General features: G+C 35.8%; 1 protein-coding gene across 13 annotated transcripts in view; it reads left to right on the forward strand.

The window, feature by feature from the left end:
• LOC131425318 (uncharacterized) overlaps positions 1–19,402 on the forward strand; it is a 348,726-nt gene that overhangs the window by 275,853 nt on the left and 53,471 nt on the right. For 11 of the 13 annotated variants that reach the window (XR_009228975.1, XR_009228974.1, XM_058587112.1 and 8 more), the window contains one exon: positions 13,887–13,904. The exons of the other annotated variants lie outside the window; for them this stretch is intronic. Coding sequence is in view for 9 of the 11 variants with exons in the window: in XM_058587112.1 (XP_058443095.1) it covers positions 13,887–13,904 (18 nt within the window). In the remaining 2 variants the exon portion in view is untranslated. The remainder of the gene's footprint in view (positions 1–13,886; positions 13,905–19,402) is intronic. 13 annotated transcript variants of the gene reach the window in all.

Below are 19,402 nucleotides of genomic sequence, written 5' to 3' on the forward strand. Positions count from 1 at the left end.
GGTATTACCCAATTTAGTTTGAATATCATACGCAGAAGTAACAGGAGCGCAGGTTATCGCTACACCAATTTAAATGTCCCATTCAAACGTTGTGCCTGCAGTGTGTTTGAGACATGCAAAATGCTGCGCTTCTGTTACTTCTATGAATCGAATTCATGGTAATTAGCGTTCTATTGGATATATTCTAAAAAGTGCAGTGTAATAACCAACTGGAATTAAAACTGCCTTTCGTTGCTATAATAACTATTTGGAAAGTGGAAAAAACATTGTCGTTTATATTGACCACCCTACGTGCATCGAAAATATTGCAGTCATTATTTCTCAGTTTCGATTCAGTTGTCTATTTGTTCATATTCATGCCTTGTTGTTGATGAAAATGTAATAATTAAATCTTGCACGAATCACTTCGGTATCGAACTAAAGCGTAGTGGAAATTCCGCATCGAAATATCATTGGAGACTCTTCTCACTTTCGATTATCGCTTTAGCGATATTTCTGTGGGTGAAAACTCGTAATCAAGTTTCGCTGATACAAAAAATCTCTTATGAACTTCGAGGTTCAGAGTATTGTAGATGCTTGTTTCATGAATGAAAATCTCGGAAGCGATTTTTTCAGTCTCTGAGTTTTTTTAGAAAATGTATTGAACTGATTTTTTCACGAAGGATAATGTAATGAACTTTTTCAGAGCATGATTTTCCCAACACTGATCACAGCACCATTAGGTGGATCAAGAGCAGGTTACCACTTATATTTAGTTACATGGAAAAAATTCTTTTCCTTATGAGAAGTGTAACGAAGTGATTAAAAATCGTTCAATATTGGTTTCCTACAGGCAATGTTGCTCGAATATCAAAAATGCAACGAACGCCAATGATCATCGTTCGCCCCTCTCGTAAGTAATAGAAGCATATTCGCGGCGAAGATCGATGAATGAATTAGTTACACGAAGAATATTTGCAACATTGCCTACAGGTCGTGGGATCGAATGAATGGCAAAATTCGTTTTTGGAGACACTCTTTTTGGTATAGTTCCGATGTCATTGTCTTATTTGTAACGAAAACTTTCGTTTTTTTTTTGCCACAGCTGCAAATGCCCTGCCAAATCATAAATTTTCTTGCAAATTTGCCGACAAAAACAAATTTAAATTTGGCTGGAACATCCCCCCGAGCCGTTGCCAAGTAAAATTTTTGACCTGGGATTTGCCCGAAGTCAGACAGACACCCGTCGAACTTGGTCAGCACCTGGTCATATAGTTTCCGAGCACGAATTTTGACCACACTATTCTGTTTTCTGGTCCGATTTGGCTGTTTGCTAGCTCGATACGACTTGATTCCTTCCCGGAGTCGAGTTCTCCTCACGGTACTATGGGCAGTACCGAATTTTCTGGCCAAATCACGGTCCGACAGATTACGATTCCTCTTTATCGTCTTCAAAATCTTACCACGCAGTTTCCGGTCGACAGTTCCACTCCGACGATTGGCTTGAGGCTTCCGAATCGTCGTCAATGTTTCCTTATACCGTTTGATAACGCGCCATACGGTATTTCTGGGAAATTTCATCTATTTAGCTAGCCTAGATGCAGACCACAAAGGATTTTCCAAACAACTGTGCACAATTTTTTCCCTTCTTTCGGCTTCCATGTTGATTGTTTACAAAGTACAGTTGCGGAATGTCAAAAATCATACGCGAAGCTGATAAAATTCCCGACACGTGAGCAAAAGTTTGTTCCAATTCTAAATGAAGCAAGCTTCAATACTAACCATTCAATGGTTCTGTACGCTAATAATCGAATGCTAAGCCTTTTAGAACAAAAAGATCAAATTCCAACCATGACTTCGCTTTGTTTTGAATTCTGAAATTCGAAGAAAATATTGCGAGAACGAAAACGCATTAAACAGCAAAATGCGGATGAAATTTAGTTAATGATTTTGAGTAATCGCAACGAAAACGTAAACGAAGCTATGTACAATGAGTCTGTATCGCTGAACTCCCGATCAGCGATGCCAGATTGTCACAATGCCAATTCCATAGAGTTTAACTGGACCGAAAAAGCAAAAAAAGTTCATAAAGTTGAATCCTCTATACAACGTGGTTATGCAATCCTTTAAAATGTAGTGACATTCGAATGACGTTCATTCGATATAAAAGAAATTATGATACATTTCCCATTTGGACATGGAAATCGTGAATATATTCGAGATTGTTTCGAAAAGAAACATTTTTTGATTTTGATTCTAACGCATTGTTCAATAAGCTTCCGGCCTGAGAAATAGATGACGTCACTAATATCCTTCTAACGTTCCATTTCTCCTGTCGGTTTTCCGTAGATTTCATATACGGATCCGCAGATCTATGAATACTTTCTTAGATCTGGCATAGTTGATCCCGAGGTTTCGTGATTTTTCTATTTTATTCCTGAGAACAATTGAAATAATGCATGAAAAAAATATAACAATTTGAAAAGTATGTCCAGAATTCATTGATTTAAACCAACGCCAGCCAGGCTCGAACATAGATCGACTGATGAATGTGAAGGAATGTTAACAGTTCGGCTGAAAAGTTCGTATCGTTTAATAGAAACACACATTTTTTTGCCAAAATTCGTTTTTATTATTCAACATAATTGCCATCAGAGGCGATACAGCGATTATAGCGATCTTCCAGCTTTTCGATACCATTTTTGTAGTACGATTTGTCCTTTGCCTCAAAATATGCCTCAGTTTCAGCGATTACCTCTTCATTGCTTCTAAATTTTTTACCAGCGAGCATTCTCTTGAGGTCTGAGAACAGGAAAAAGTCACTGGGGGCCAAATCTGGAGAATACGGTGGATGAGGGAGCAATTCGAAGCCCAATTCGTTCAATTTCAGCATGGTTTACATCGACTTGTGACACGGTACATTGTCTTGATGAAACAAAACTTTTTTCTTCTTCAAATGAGGCCGTTTTTTTTTAAATTTCGTCCTTCAAACGCTCTAATAACGCTATATAATAGTCACTGTTGATGGTTTTTCCCTTTTCAAGCTAGTCGATTAAAATTATACCATGCGAATCCCAAAATACAGACGCCATAACCTTACCGGCTTTGGGTTCGGTTCATCGCGTGCAGTCCACTCAGCTGACTGTCGATTGGACTCCGGAGTGAAGTGATGGAGCCATGATTCGTCCATTGTTATATATCGACGAAAAAAATCGGTTTTATTTCGATATAACAGCTCCAAACACTGCTCAGAATCATCAATTCGTTGTTGTTTTTGATCGATTGTGAGCTCACGCGGCACCCATTTTGCACAAAGCTTTCTCATATCCAAATATTCGTGAATAATATGTCCAACACGTTCCTTTGATATCTTTAGGGTGTCAGCTATTTCTTTTGGACGTCCACTGCGTTCATCGTCTTCGGTGCTCATATGACCAGTACGAAATTTTGCAAACCACTTACGAATTGTTGCTTGGCCCGGTGCAGAGTCTGGATAACACTCGTCAAGCCATTTTTTGGTATCGGCGGCACTTTTTTTCATCAAAAAGTAGTGTTTCATCAACACACGAAATTCCTTTTTTTTCATTTTTTTCACAATAACAAAAGTAGCTTCACTCAAAATGCAATATCTCACAAACTAATAATCAAACAGCTGTCAAATTTATACACGTATCTTTTGAAGGTTGGTACTAACTGGAAATGGTATGGATTTAATTCTAGTGGCGCCCTTTAATAGAAACGATACGAACTTTTCAGCCGATCTGTTATTTATTTATTTCATTTATGGAGCAAGGGAAAAGCCCGATGGAGATGAAATTTGTTAATCTCTCTCTCTCCAGCAGGCACAAAACCTTCTCATTATTTGTATCAACAGATTACAATGATCCAACAGATACATTTGGACTTGTTACTAACAATTGAAACTATATAACAATTAAAACTAACAATTAAAACTAAAGCTATAACCCTATAACTAGTTGATGACGCCAAGCCTTACATGTCAGTAATAGTACTCTTGCTTAAAAAGTGAGTGAGAAGAAAAGAGTGGGAATAGTATACAAGGGTTTGTGAAGAAGGTGGTAGACGAGCATGGGCTAGCAACTGTGTTAGAATCGGCATGAAGATCTAATTAGTGGCCAAAAAGATGGTGGAAGGCAGAGAAAACGACGGATTTAGAATCAGCATGTAGATCTAATTAGTGATCGAAGAATGCATGGTGGAAGACAGAAAGAAAGAAGGAGAGACGGCCGGGTTAATTGCGACGAGCGAATCTAGTTAGTTTCCAATGGAAAGGAGTGGGGGTTGAACGAAAATACAATAATGTATGTATGCATGTATGTAGAGCAAGGAAAATCCCACTGGAGTTGAGAATTTTTAAACCTCTGCCTCCAGCAGGCATACAACCTCCTCATCTTTGTACCAATCTTTGATTCTAAAACTAACATGATAAGTGACTAAGAAACAATAGTTTGATTACATTTCGAGATATATGAAAATCGAAGACATTATATAAGTTTACGAATAAACGACACATACTAGTAAATGGCTCATGAAATCCATAGTTTGCTCTGACGGAAGGTAATCTTAAAAAGGGGTGATAACGCAGACTACGACGATAAATGTCGAAATTAATGATTTGTAAGAGTTTGGGACAATCGATACGTGATGCTTTTGAGACATTCCTATGAACAGATAATAGATCCAAGCCTATAAGTTTACAGCGATCTTGGTAACTAGGTAGGTCATTCCATGGTAGATTGAGTTGAGCAAACCAAACAAATTTTCGCTGGATAGTTTCGCTCATCGTCGATTTGATAGTAAGGTGACCAAATAAAAGCGCCATATTCAAGCGTCGAACGGACTGGTGCACAATATAATGCCTTAAGGCAGTCTACATAGACAAAGTTTTTGGTTACGCGAAAAATAAATCCTAGAAGCTTTGAAGCCTAGGAAATTATATAATCAATGTGGTTTTTGAAGTTTAACTTGGCATCAAGAATAATTCCTAAGTCCTTTTCAATTGATTCGCGTTTCAGCACTTTTCCCGTAATGTTGTATTCGTAGCTTATAAACGAGTGTTTGCGAGAGAAGGAAATAACAGAGCATTTTGAGGCGTTTGATGCCATTCTGTTTATTTGACACCAATTGGCGAATTAATCAAGCTGTGATTGTAGAAATATTGTGTGGTGATATAGCTTGAAATCATCAGCAAAGAACAGCTTATAGCATTCAAGCAAAAAATTGAGATCATTAAGGTATAGTAAAAATATAAATGGTCCCAAATGACTGCCCTGGGGTACTCCAGAGCTAACGGCGAAGGGTGTCGTCGAGCAGTTTCCAATTTTTACAGACATTTTGCGGCCAGTTAAATATGAGTGGAGCCAGTTCAATAAGGATCCATTGCAACCAAGCCTATCGAGCTTAGCCACTGTTATTTGATGATTTATCTTAGATTTAGATTGCGTCAACTTGGAGACGTGCTTCAAGAGAACGGATGATAAAAGATGTGTAGGAGAGTGAATTCGTTGAAGTTGAACGATTGGGCATAAAACCATGCTGAGTTTCGGATATGTAGTTACTGCAATGTTAGTCCAACACTTGTTGTTACTAAAGGCCGTAAATACTTCTGCTGACTATACAAACGTCGTCGAAGTATAAATAAACTTTTTTAAATGAAATTGAGTGATACAGTAAAAATGAGTGGTTTTAGGATTAAGGCAAATCGGTTGATTCATGTAACATGAAATTTCCGAAATCGAACATTTTTTCTTTGATACCAAAAGACTTAGAATTGCATGAAACGTCGAGATTTAGTGACATTTCGGAAAAAAACATTTTTTTTTTAAATCCGCTTTACATAAAAAGTCGATCTACTCAAATTTTTGAGACGTTCGGTTTTCAGCAATTCTAATACCTTTCTATAGAGTAAGGCAAAACCATTTGTTGAATTAACAGATAATTTATTTAGATAAAGCAACCGAATGCGAAACGTTGAAAAAATCACACAATCACGTTTGATGTCTACGCCATTTGAACAGCACATACATTCAAATGTTAATACTTAGAGAGACTCATGTTCAAAGAATTCTTCGAAGGAGATTAGTTCTTTTGTATTCTACTCGATAGTAGTTGAAATAATTATTTTCTTCTAAAATTTCCAAATCCTTAAGGTAAAATTAAATAAGTTTCGCTTTTGTATCTGATTTTTGGTGGAACTTCAACAGCATGCTGACTGAAAATTAAGTGAAGAAACTTCCAGTCGCCTGGGAGCTTCTGTCCTAAATTTTCAAAACACAAACACAGAGCGGCACTGGATTTTTCTATATAATTTTGGAGTTCGGGTTATCATCGCCAGAAGGCTCGGACCAGAAATTAACTGTTAGACTGTCGGGCTCGCCAAAAATTAAGCGATCGGCGGCTCATTAAAACTTTTTCACTTCAATCATTAAGAGGCACTTCCGGCGAGACTCTCAACGTGTAAGCACGTCGTTTCGCGATTAGTGCGGAGATTTTTCGAGTAAGTCGTTAGAAAGAAAGAAGAATTCTTTCAGGCTGTGCTGCTCGATGTTGAAACAAAGCGAAGCATTCGTCGGTAACGAGTGGAAATAAAGTTGATTGGGCTATAAACGAAAAATGAATGGTAATATAGCTTCAAAGCTGCGCCATCAAACGACATCACCTCAGGTGTGGAGATGCCACCTAAAATCAGGAGAAGAAGAAGAAGAAGAAGAAAGAAAAACCATTTCGAAAGATGTTTCTCCGTGCTATAGTTTGTAATTTTCATGACATACCTAGCAGCTACGATTTGAAAAAAGCAGGCAATTAGAGCATTTAATGTCGATGAAAGATTGACTTTATAAAAAATTGGTATAGCATCCGCTTAAACTTTGGAAAAATCTTCCAAGTGTCGTATACCAATCGATTCAACTCAACGAACTGAGTAAATGTCTGTGTGTATGTATGTTTGTCTACATGTGTGTGCAAAATTAAGCGGCGTGTTTCTCAGAGATGGCTGCGCCGATTTTGACCAAACTGGTTGCAAATGAATGGTTTTCCAAGAAGTATAAACGCTATTTTTTTTTGTTTTTGAATCTGATGATTACTTTCCGAATTATACAAACTTTTATTTTTTTTAAGTTTTATGTTATGAGACTTAAGTTCTACACGGTGCCCGGGTAGATGTAAATACTTGATATTTTCTTGATATGTCATCTAAGGAATCAAGAAATTAGCTTAGCATCAAAATTAGATATTATATCATATTTTGTTATTGATGAGTTTTTCTTTTATTTAAAAGATATTTTCATTCAGGCCTATTTGCGTACAAGCTTTCCGTGGCCGATTGAGCCGATTTTTTAAATAATTTTTTTTTAGTTGGATCTCGTTGTCACTCTTTTTCTAGGGGGAGAGAAGCTTCCATTTCCCTCCTGCGAGGATTGAGGGACACTTTGTTCGAGGTTCGTATCGTCATCCATTGCCGCATCGGTGGTATTGTTGTTGATTTCTTTTTTTATTGTATTTTGCGAATTGAATTGTATCCAACTCTTTATAAAACTTTAAACAACATTATTCGTCTTAATGCATTGAAGTAAATTCACACGTTTAATGTCAAGATGCATTTGCTCATTAAACAAACCTTCAAGTTCTTGTATCGAAGGTCGAATTTTGCACTGCCTGAAGTCAACAACAATTGTATTCTTTCGTGTCGGCGGTAGCTTTTGTTCGTTTGGTTCACTCATGTCGAGGTCGTTCTATTGTTCACTACACAATACTGTAGTTGGTTTCTTCTGTCCCGAACGTAAGCGGTTTTTTTCGATAATACGACTTACTTTACTATGGGGCGCCTTTCAAAATTTACCCTGTTCAAGAATGGGCAGAACTTAATCGTAAATATCTCTTGTTGTATTTATGGCAGCAGCATAAATTCTTCTTCATACCATCGATAATATGTTCAGCAATATATGATAAATTTTTTAGTAGTATTATATATCCAAACAGTTGAAGTTTTCTGAAATGTTTGAAGGGAACTATCATGAGGGTGAAATTCAGTACCAAAATATGATGCGCAAAATTTCAAAAACATGATTTGAACGAATCATCGCACAAAGCGTATCATGCAAAACCGACGGATACGGAATATTTTCAAAGATTTACTGTCAGATATTTCTCGCTTCGCCAGACGCTCTGACTAACCAGATCTTTTGCCAGATTTTTCAAATTTTACAAGATTTTACAAATTTTGCCAGATTTCCCAGCACCTTGCGGGTTTTAGCCTCTATACGATAGGTGGTGAAACCTTGTTTTTTTTTCCTCACCGAAAATGAAGTCCAGTCAAATTTTCCTTGTATATGGTAGATCTAGACAAATCCAGATAAACTTTTGAGTCAGAGACAGATTTTTGAAAAAAAAACTGGCAACTCTGGCTTCAGGCTTACGACCAGAGTTGCCATATTTAAATCTGTGTTTCAACTTGAAAAATCTGTTTTCCATCTGCGTTGCATATTTTCGATCATAATCAATGAAAATCTGTAAGAAATGTTTTGAAAAGCTTTCATTTTGATGAATTTTTCATGAAAATTTGTAGGCATCTGTGAATTTTGATAAAGTCTGACCCAAATTCGATTTTTTTTCAATTTTTTTTTTAAATTACACCAGATCTAGACGTTTCATTTATAATACATTTGACATTAAAACTTTTTTTTTAGTTTTGCGGATTTCAGAAGTTACGCGATTTTTCTTTACGTGTAAATGTATTTCTATTGTGTTTGTTCACTTTTTTCATAATAAATAGCTATTAAATTCGCCCAAACTAAAGGAAATTTTTCGGAAGTGTGTAAAAGCGTGTCAGCCTTATTCGTATTCACGTCATCCAGTTATGTTTCTGACATTACCCACCCGTCTTTTGTTTTATCGACTGACTTGGATGAGATGTGAATACGAACTGTTATTGATGAAATATTTAAATTTCATTAAGTTTCATTAATCCAGTTGTTCCTTCTTCAAATAAAATACTATTGAATAAACTGCATCAGAATCAGTTAAAATAAATGCTTATGATATTATTCTATTCTGAATGTTTCAATATCAAACAACTTAAAAATTCACCTTCTGTAAATATTTTTTTCTTGCTTTAATATTACAACGACAGAATGTTACATTTGGTTGCTATTTTGTCATGTAGATTGATTTATGATATTTTAACTGTTATTTCAAACCAAATAATGTTATTTTCTACCATTGAGTTGTTTGGTTTAATAATAAAATTTGGTATTGGTTTGGAAAATGAAAAACGATACTGTTATATGCAATTGCTTCCAAGCCCATGAACACTGTGTACAATACCCTTATCCATGACTTTTCGATTTTAGCACGGTTCGTTTTTTGGCAACATAATCGTTCGAACATGACATATGTATTTAAAAAAATGACAGTATTTTCGAATTCAAAACAATTTCATATTTGTATTGATTTATACTGCTTACAGCAATAATTGCTGGACGAACATAACACCCATATACCATTCGAATCAGTTCGTCAAGATTTACTGTCAGATATTTCTCGCTTCGCCAGACGCTCTGACTAACCAGATCTTTTGCCAGATTTTTCAAATTTTACAAGATTTTACAAATTTTGCCAGATTTCCCAGCACCTTGCGGGTTTTAGCCTCTATACGATAGGTGGTGAAACCTTGTTTTTTTTCCTCACCGAAAATGAAGTCCAGTCAAATTTTCCTTGTATATGGTAGATCTAGACAAATCCAGATAAACTTTTGAGTCAGAGACAGATTTTTGAAAAAAAACTGGCAACTCTGGCTTCAGGCTTACGACCAGAGTTGCCATATTTAAATCTGTGTTTCAACTTGAAAAATCTGTTTTCCATCTGCGTTGCATATTTTCGATCATAATCAATGAAAATCTGTAAGAAATGTTTTGAAAAGCTTTCATTTTGATGAATTTTTCATGAAAATCTGTAGGCATCTGTGAATTTTGATAAAGTCTGACCCAAATTCGATTTTTTTTCAATTTTTTTTTTAAATTACACCAGATCTAGACGTTTCATTTATAATACATTTGACATTAAAACTTTTTTTTTAGTTTTGCGGATTTCAGAAGTTACGCGATTTTTCTTTACGTGTAAATGTATTTCTATTGTGTTTGTTTACTTTTTTCATAATAAATAGCTATTAAATTCGCCCAAACTAAAGGAAATTTTTCGGAAGTGTGTAAAAGCGTGTCAGCCTTATTCGTATTCACGTCATCCAGTTATGTTTCTGACATTACCCACCCGTCTTTTGTTTTATCGACTGACTTGGATGAGATGTGAATACGAACTGTTATTGATGAAATATTTAAATTTCATTAAGTTTCATTAATCCAGTTGTTCCTTCTTCAAATAAAATACTATTGAATAAACTGCATCAGAATCAGTTAAAATAAATGCTTATGATATTATTCTATTCTGAATGTTTCAATATCAAACAACTTAAAAATTCACCTTCTGTAAATATTTTTTTCTTGCTTTAATATTACAACGACAGAATTTTACATTTGGTTGCTATTTTGTCATGTAGATTGATTTATGATATTTTAACTGTTATTTCAAACCAAATAATGTTATTTTCTACCATTGAGTTGTTTGGTTTAATAATAAAATTTGGTATTGGTTTGGAAAATGAAAAACGATACTGTTATATGCAATTGCTTCCAAGCCCATGAACACTGTGTACAATACCCTTATCCATGACTTTTCGATTTTAGCACGGTTCGTTTTTTGGCAACATAATCGTTCGAACATGACATATGTATTTAAAAAAATGACAGTATTTTCGAATTCAAAACAATTTCATATTTGTATTGATTTATACTGCTTACAGCAATAATTGCTGGACGAACATAACACCCATATACCATTCGAATCAGTTCGTCAAGATCAACAAATGTGTGCGATAAATAATTTCACTCAATTTTCTCGCAGATGATTTAACCGATTTCTAAAAACTCATATGAAAAAATCTTCAAAGTCGGGCTCAAAACTTTTCCGAATTATTCATCATACTAATTCATGGACATACGAACCGTTTTGGGTTATGCTGGTTCCTGAATACCAGTTCTGGAAGTACCCTAAATAATGACAAAAAACTCTAAAGTGAACTCACTTCGACATCTCATGGAATGCTTAATCGATTGTCACACGTTCAGATTGAAAGGAATAATTTTGTAGTTTCATACAATTTTTCTCATCCATTCGACTTTCAGCTCAAAAATTACAGAATAATGAGTGATTCAAATTTCGAATTAAATTTAAAACGACGTATCATCGCACTGCTAGGTGGATTAAGCACGCTTAAAAAACATAGAATCAAATCGCTGAAACATAACAATGCGCATTTTTCACGCATATTTCACCATCAAGTGATCATGATTCCAGTGAGTCACAACCACATCCGAAAATTGACAAATGGTATTGCTTGTTCAGTTCCACTGATCGAGAAATAATCCATTTGAAGCCTTACAAAAGAAACTATGTATGTATGATATTTAGCCACCCAATTTTTTTTCATCTAATTATTTTTTTCGGTAAAGAACTCGAAAATATTCGACATGTATTTTTTTATTTCAATATGGAAGGTAAAATTTATTAAAGATACAAAAATTCTTCCAAGACATGAAATGTCCCTCTTTTCCTTAATATTACAAAGACAAAATTTTACATTTGGTTGCTGTTTTTGTCCCGGGTTGGCGGTTCAATGCATAGGACGCTGGTCTCACAAGCCAGCTGCCGTATGTTCGAGCCCCGACCTGGAAGGATTCTTAGTGTCAATAGGATCCATAGTACTAGCCATGCAATGATTCTGTATGCTAAGAATCGGCTGCGAAGTCTGTTGAAACAGAAAGGGCAAATTCCACGGAAGGAATGTAATGCCAAGACTTTGCTTTGCTTTGCTGTTTTGGCATGTAGATTTGCTATGCTTTCTGATATTTTAACTGTTATGTCAAACCAAGTAATACCCTTATCCATGACGTTTTGATTTTAGCACGGTTCGTTTTTGGCAACATAATCGTTCGGATTTGGCATAGGTATTAGAAAAATGGCAGTGTTTTTGAATTCAAAACAATTCCATATTTATATTGATTTAAGCTGCTTACTGCAATAATTGTTGGACAAATTGATTGATAAAAAAATGCATCATCGCTCTGATAGGTGGACACGCATAGGAGAACTATGCGTGTCCACCTGTTGATCATGTCTCCAGTGACTCAAATCCATAACCGAAAACTGACAAATGATATTGTTTGTTCAGTTCAACTAACCGAGAATTAGTCCATTTGGAGCCTTACAGAAGAGTAGTAGAGTAGAGAAGTGTATGTATGATATTTAGTACATGTGATATTTTTTTACGGACTATAGATTTTTACTCCTGTTGGCGAAATTTCTTCTTTTTTTTTCAAATGAATACGCGCAAATCACCGAACGAAAGAGGCGTATATTATGGTATCGTTTTAATATAACTATGAGGTAAGTCATTTTTGATTCGGATGGAAGAGCGGATTCGTTGCTGTTCCGAAACATAACAATTGTTTTCGTGAAAGCAATATTCCCTGTATGAAAAAAAATCTACTATAAAAAACAGAGCTTCATGTCAGTCAAGCGCGAAAGCAAGTGGTTTTGAAGTCAATAACCGCCTAGGATTAGTCTAAATTTATGTCTACTGTTATTCAACTTATGGTTTTCAATCATCTGTCAAGTGTACTAGACTAGATTGTACACAAACATTGCCGTATGTGATTCACTTAAAAGTTTGAAATTACATCATGATTTATGATTTTTTCATCGTATAATATCGTAATATATTGGGGGATTGTTCCTATTTCCATCTTAATAAAGTGTCCATCACCTTAAACCTTAGTTACAGTAAACTCAATGATTGTGTTTGAGTTAAATAAATATTTGAATCAGGAGTACCTGTTATTATCTTAACCCTTAAATTACTGCACGGTGGGCACTTTATTTTGCCTACCAGTGTACGTGATTTCTAGATATCTGTCCAAGATTTTAAACATTTTGAAGTATGTCCTCGGTGAAGGGTTTCTGTTCAAACATCTCAACACAAGATGTTGTTACTTATTATACAAAAATCTCTACTACATTCAACGCATTTTTTCAATTTTCCGAATAAAAATGACCGGATAAAACTGGCCGCTGGTTCCGTGTCCGATTCTTGCACTCAATATTTTTATCCGGGTTTGCGATCACAAATACACTCAAGTCTTATTTTATGCAGGTGGTACGTACCGCATTAAAAAAAATTGTTTCAAAAATCGCCTAATTTTTGAAATTCCATGAAAATCCTAAAAATAATTGCATAAAAAGTGACTTGAGTATAGTTAAATGGGATTTCCAAACTCAGTTGCGCTTATGCGACTTATACATTCAGCCATTGTGAATTTTGAAATTAAACTTGTTGAAGTCTAACAGAGTACATGATTATAGTAAAATAGTGAATAAATAAAAAATTGAAAGTTGAACCATAGAATGTGCTGAAAATGTCCTGTCCATTATGGGTATTTTTTATATTAATTATAGTGGACATTTTTTATATCAAACCTGGTTCATTGCTACATCATTCTACGGTACACATAAACATACGGATGAGAGTTCATCAAATGGAATTGTATTGACATCCTCTTCGTTTCAAAACAAAATGAAACACATCGCAAGTCTCTTTTTTTCGTAATTTGTAGCAATGTGCATTCCCATGTCCTCACACCGCAGCTAGTGCAGCACTCTCCCGACTATCAATCATACCGATGTATTATTTTCTAATTTTTCACCCATCCGAAATGTTACGACCGGCAAACAACAACCACTGACTGACAAACAAACATTAATGTAACAATCACACATAGGAAGACAATGGCCACGTGGTAAGTGTACAGAATTGGTTTTCTATCAACGGGCCGTTTGAGGCTAGCGCACCAGTCATAAATTGAAATTTCAACCGAAAGCCATCAGCGATCAGAATCAATCAAATTATTACAAAATTTACCGCGAACAAAAATCAACTGTTATTTGACATCTCATTCATCCAATGGCAGTAGACTATTGCTTTGGCAAGCGCTATGATTTTGCTAATGCGTTGTATGGGTTCATATTAGGTTAATCTGTTCTGCTCAGTTGATGCTTTAGTATTCGTAAATCACCGTTCAAAATTGAACCCAACATTCTAATGAAAATCACCCAAAACCCTAAATAAAGTTTATTTTGTTGTTTCGAATTGTCCGACAATTACAGTATATACACAAAACTATAGTGAAATGCATTCAAAAACTCGCAAGTCCTCTTACAACAAACAAGCAAATACCCGCCGAGGCATGAATTGGTTATATGAGAGTACACGGAAAATAAAAACTACACATTGTTTGATTTCTTTTGAGTTGTTTTGAATGTGTTCTTCTATTCGTTCTCTTCATTGTTGTCATAACACAAAGAGTAAAACCGTTGAGTGGTTTTGCGACAGTTTCGTTCAATAAAAATTGAGTCAATACGAATCTATTATTGATAAATATAACTTTTTAGTGAGTAGTTATTACTCACTTTTCAATATATTTTTGCAAATGCCTTATGGAAACTACTTAGAACCACTTAACCCAAAATAAGGTTATTGAACAGAAGCTCGAAGTTAGGTGAAAAGTACTCAAAATCGGGTAGTTTTGCGGTTCCGTGTAAAAAAATAGTCTTTATATGCACTGAAAAGTAAGCATGCTGCAGAAATGGAACGGTGTGAGCATGCAGCAGAATTTACCTTCTGGGTAAAGAAAAGAAGTCATTGTCATCTAAGAAATGATAAAATTATTTTATTGTCCTTTAACAATTTACAATCTTTGGAAACAGCCATTGTTGCAAAATTTCCAGCGGAGCTTCGAAAGCTAAATATCAGTTCAGGTAGTTTGATTTTTTAAATAAAATTAGAAGTAATAAAACCTTACAACGCATCAAATAGTACATGTTTTGTTGTGTTAGTTATTTTTTTCTATTGTAACATATGAAAAATTGTAGTTTGTGCGGCCCCTAACACAAACCAATTTTTGTTCTAGTCATGTACGATAACGGAAAAACCAAAGAATCGATAAATTCCAAAGTTAGACTTCTGGGACACCGAGGATGAATGCAAATAGCATTCGAAATACCGGTATATGTCTGGCACTATTACGTTAGTATCATAACGAAATCGTTTTTTTAAGTGAAATCTAAAAGGAACCTTTCATTATTTTTTAAGACGATAAATTCTAGATTTTTTTAAGACGTTAAATTCCAAATTTAAATTTGATGTTGCAGCTCGCTCTCAGATTTCAATTAAACTTTCTGGACATGTAGTGTTTGTCAAAAAAAAAACGTTTCATACTTTCGGTTATTGCAATGACTGAATGGAAACATATATTGGAGAAGCCAAATGAATGTGAAACTTCAGAGACAGGACTCGAACCTGAGTTCTTATACAATCCATGCATACGCGTTACCATTTCCGCCACTCTGAGCTGTGGTAGACACGGCTTTACCACACGACTGGGTTTGGTTAGCGTACATCGAACATGGTCTAAATTCTAGGCTGCCTCACGACCGGTATCCCATATCCAAACATCTTCTGTGTTCATCAGACAACAAACACTAGTCTTCTCGCTCTATAAGGCTATAAGGCCGGAACCCCACCATAACTTTTGACAGAAAGCAGGTAGCGTCATTCCGATATATGTTATGTAGCAGCACGATTTGTTTTTGTGCCGAATACCAAAGCAAACAGACGCTTATACTTTTTGCTGTGCTCAGAAAAAAACTTAATTGTATGAAAATTAACACAAAAGTTTTTTCTGACTTTTTTATAAAATCATAAATTGAAGAGCATCAATCAAAAAGGTGAGTGAATTGCATATTTATGAGGTGAAATCGATCTATTTCGATGCTATCAAAATTTTCGCAACCAAAGTTTTTTTTCATAATTTTCAAAATGTCTACCGATTCCGGTTACCGGCACCCCAAGGTGTTCGATTACCGGCTCCCCATTTTTTTCGACATATCGTGAAAAAATTGTTAGTGATATGCAGAGATGCCTAATCTGAAAATTTGTTTGCAAATTGTTTGCAGACATTCGTCAGAGTTTACCAACATTTAAAAAATGGCGCAATCTTTTTGTTTTTGCTAGCTAAACTTATTGTATTAATTGGCATCTCTGGTGAAAAGCAACACGTGGACAACTTGACAGCTTCAATACATCCGTCATATAAGTAAAAACTTTGGTTCTGTGGTTCTGTTAGCCATGGCGACTCCAAACAAAGAAAAATGAACTTTAATGCACTCCAAGTCGAGGAAAATGCACTGATTAAAACCATTAAACGTTGTTTAGTGGATAAGAAGTCAGCCAATTTGACTACAGTAACGTATTCTATTCCGCGAAGTCGGTGAAAGACCGGTTTTCCATTGATTTTTATATGTTCGCATAATTTGCACTTAGTCAGAAGATGTAAGCTTAAAATAAAACGATGCTGGTAACCGAGCACTTTCCCCTACCTATTCTTCTGCTGAGGCATCGGGTAGTCGAGTATATTTATAAACACTGTAGAGAAGACAGCAAGTTATTATAAATATACTCTTCTACCCAGTGCTTCAGCATAAGAATAGGTATAGAGCTCGAAGACTGGTGTTTGTTGCCTGATGAACAGAGAAGATGTTTTAATATGGGATACCGGTCGTGAGGCGGTCTAGGATTTAGACAATGATCGATGTACGCTAACCAAACCCAGCCGTGTGGTAGAGCCGTGTCTATCACACTGCTTAGGGTGACGAAAAAGTAACGCGTATGCACGTAATGCATAAGAACGCCGGTTCGAGGCCCGTCTCTGAGCGTATCTTTTTCCAAAAAATCATCTTTTTGTGAGTTTCTCATTCATTTGGCTTCTACAATCGAATCGATTCACTTTGATGAACTGATCGGTTCGGTGCTGTTCACCAAAATGAGCTGTTTCGCACACCTCTAGTGCATACGCGTTTACATTTCCGCCACCCTTAGCTATGGTAGACACAGCTCTATAACATACCGAGTTGGTAAGCGTAAATCAAACAAATGATCTAAATCCTAGCCGCCTCATGATCGGTAGGTACCCTTGTATAAGGAGTGTATCGAAAATAAGCTATCCACAAATTTTTCTTTCAAATTATGATAAAAAACGATATTTTATTCAAACCAAAATTTGATCCTTCATTGTACGAGGTTAAACTTGAGCATAATGAAAACCGGATGAAATTTAAGTAATTCCTTAGCGAATTTTCGAACTTTTGATCGAACGCTCTTCATCAAGTTCCGGACAAGTCTTGCATCGCATTTTTGGACGCTTGAGCCCAATTTTTTTTTACTCCTGCATCTTCCCAGTTGCCTTACCAGTCTTCTTGAAGACCCTCTTCACGATTGCCCAGTAACGTTCGATGGGTCGAAGCTGACGGTAATTTGGTGGATTGATATTTTTCTCACCGAAATTTATACCCTTTTCCGCAAACCAATTGAGAGTGGTTTTGGCATAGTGAGCTGACACTAAATCCAACCAAAACAGTGGCGGTGTACTATGCTTCTTATATAAAGGCAGCAATCTCTTCTGGAGACACTCAGATCGATAGATTTCTGCATTTGTAGTTTCGGTAGTATAGAAAATGATTGATTTCAAACCACAGGAACATATTGTTTGCCATACCAGTTCCTTTCGACCGAATTTCTCTGCTTGAATCGACCTGTCCGTATCGCTCACATCCTCCCCAACGACGACAGTAAAGTATTGTGGACCTGGAAGGGTTTTGGAGTCCTCCTTTACATAAGTCTCATCGTCCATCAAAACGCATGCATTCGGACACTGCAAAAGACTTGAATACAATTTCCGGGCCCTTGTTGCTGCTCGCTTCTTCTGTTCTACACCCTGTTTCCAGATTTTCTGCTCCTTGTAGGTCTTCAGGTGATTTCGCCTCTTGATACGCTGGATCATTCCGACACTCGTTCCTGCTTTTCTGGCCAAATCACATATTGACATTGATTTGTTCTTCATGATTAGAGATACCACTTTCTGGTCCAGTTTCGGGTCGGAAGAACTGGGTTTTCTGCCTCTTCCTTGTAGCTCATCCAAAGAATAGTGCTCCCCAAACTTATTAATGATGGTTTTAACACTGACATGATGAATTCCAAACCGATTCGCCAATTTTCGCATAATAATACCCTTCTCACTTACCCATGTGTCCAGAACCTTAATTTTCACTTCCTTTTCATTTTGAAAACGCATAATTTCAACCGCACAAACAAGTAAACAAACGAAAGCTGACTGCCGAACGCATAGCATGCTGTGATCTGAGCATAAAAAACCATCACAAATACACGTATAACACAAATTAATGTGGATAGCTTATTTTCGATACACTCCTTAAAAACATTTTCTCTGTTCAGCAGACAACAAACAATAATCTTTCTACTTTTTCTGTGCGCTTCTCATTCATTTGGCTTCTTCAATATATGTCTCCATTTGCAAGAATTGAACAGAGTAATGACGATTTTACATCAAACCAACTAAAAATCACCATTGCTTAATGTTAATTACTAAATAGAAACCGACAATAATACGTTTTATACGGATAAAATGCTTATTTAGTCGACTCGAAATCCCCCATAGAAAAGCTGTCTAATGATATTTTCAGTTTATTCATATTTAGCAGCAGACGACAACTGCCAAACTTTCATAGCAGAAAGATTCTATGAAAAGGTAGTGTTAGGAATAAAGATTTTGTTTAGAAAAGTCTAGAAAAGTCTGTTTCAAAAAGAAAGGGGTGAGTTTCACCGAAATCGCCATCTCTTTTAAACGACTTCAAACATACTTTTTCGGCATTTTTCAATTCAAATCTTTTTTTAATTGTATTTGTTATTGTAAAATGAGTTAAAATAAACTATTAAGAATTTGTGGTGAATTTTCAGCCCTATTGCTGTATTTTCAGCCCTATTGTATACATGATTTCGTTTTTACCATTAAGGCTGCATTTGCTTCCGCGAGTCTATGATTTTTGTGTAGGGAAAATTGTAAACCTTCTTGTATTGCGTAATGGGGAAAAGGAACTTATATGCTAACTTACTAACTAATACAGAGAGCGAATCGATTCAATTGAAGATTGCATCGATTTTTGTCGGAATTTGCTTATAATATTATGTGACATTACATCTGATGGTTCTAGATTCATGAGTCTGTGTAACTCATTTGTACTAAACCAGGGAGGACGCTTCAAAATCGTTTTCAGAATTTTATTCTGAGTCCTTTGAAGTGTTTTCTTCCTAGTGGAACAACAACTTGACCAAATTGGTACTGCATAAAGCATGGCTAGTCAGAAAATTTGTTTATAAATTGAT

This window comes from Malaya genurostris, chromosome 1, assembly GCF_030247185.1.
Source record: "Malaya genurostris strain Urasoe2022 chromosome 1, Malgen_1.1, whole genome shotgun sequence".
NCBI lineage: Eukaryota > Metazoa > Arthropoda > Insecta > Diptera > Culicidae > Malaya > Malaya genurostris.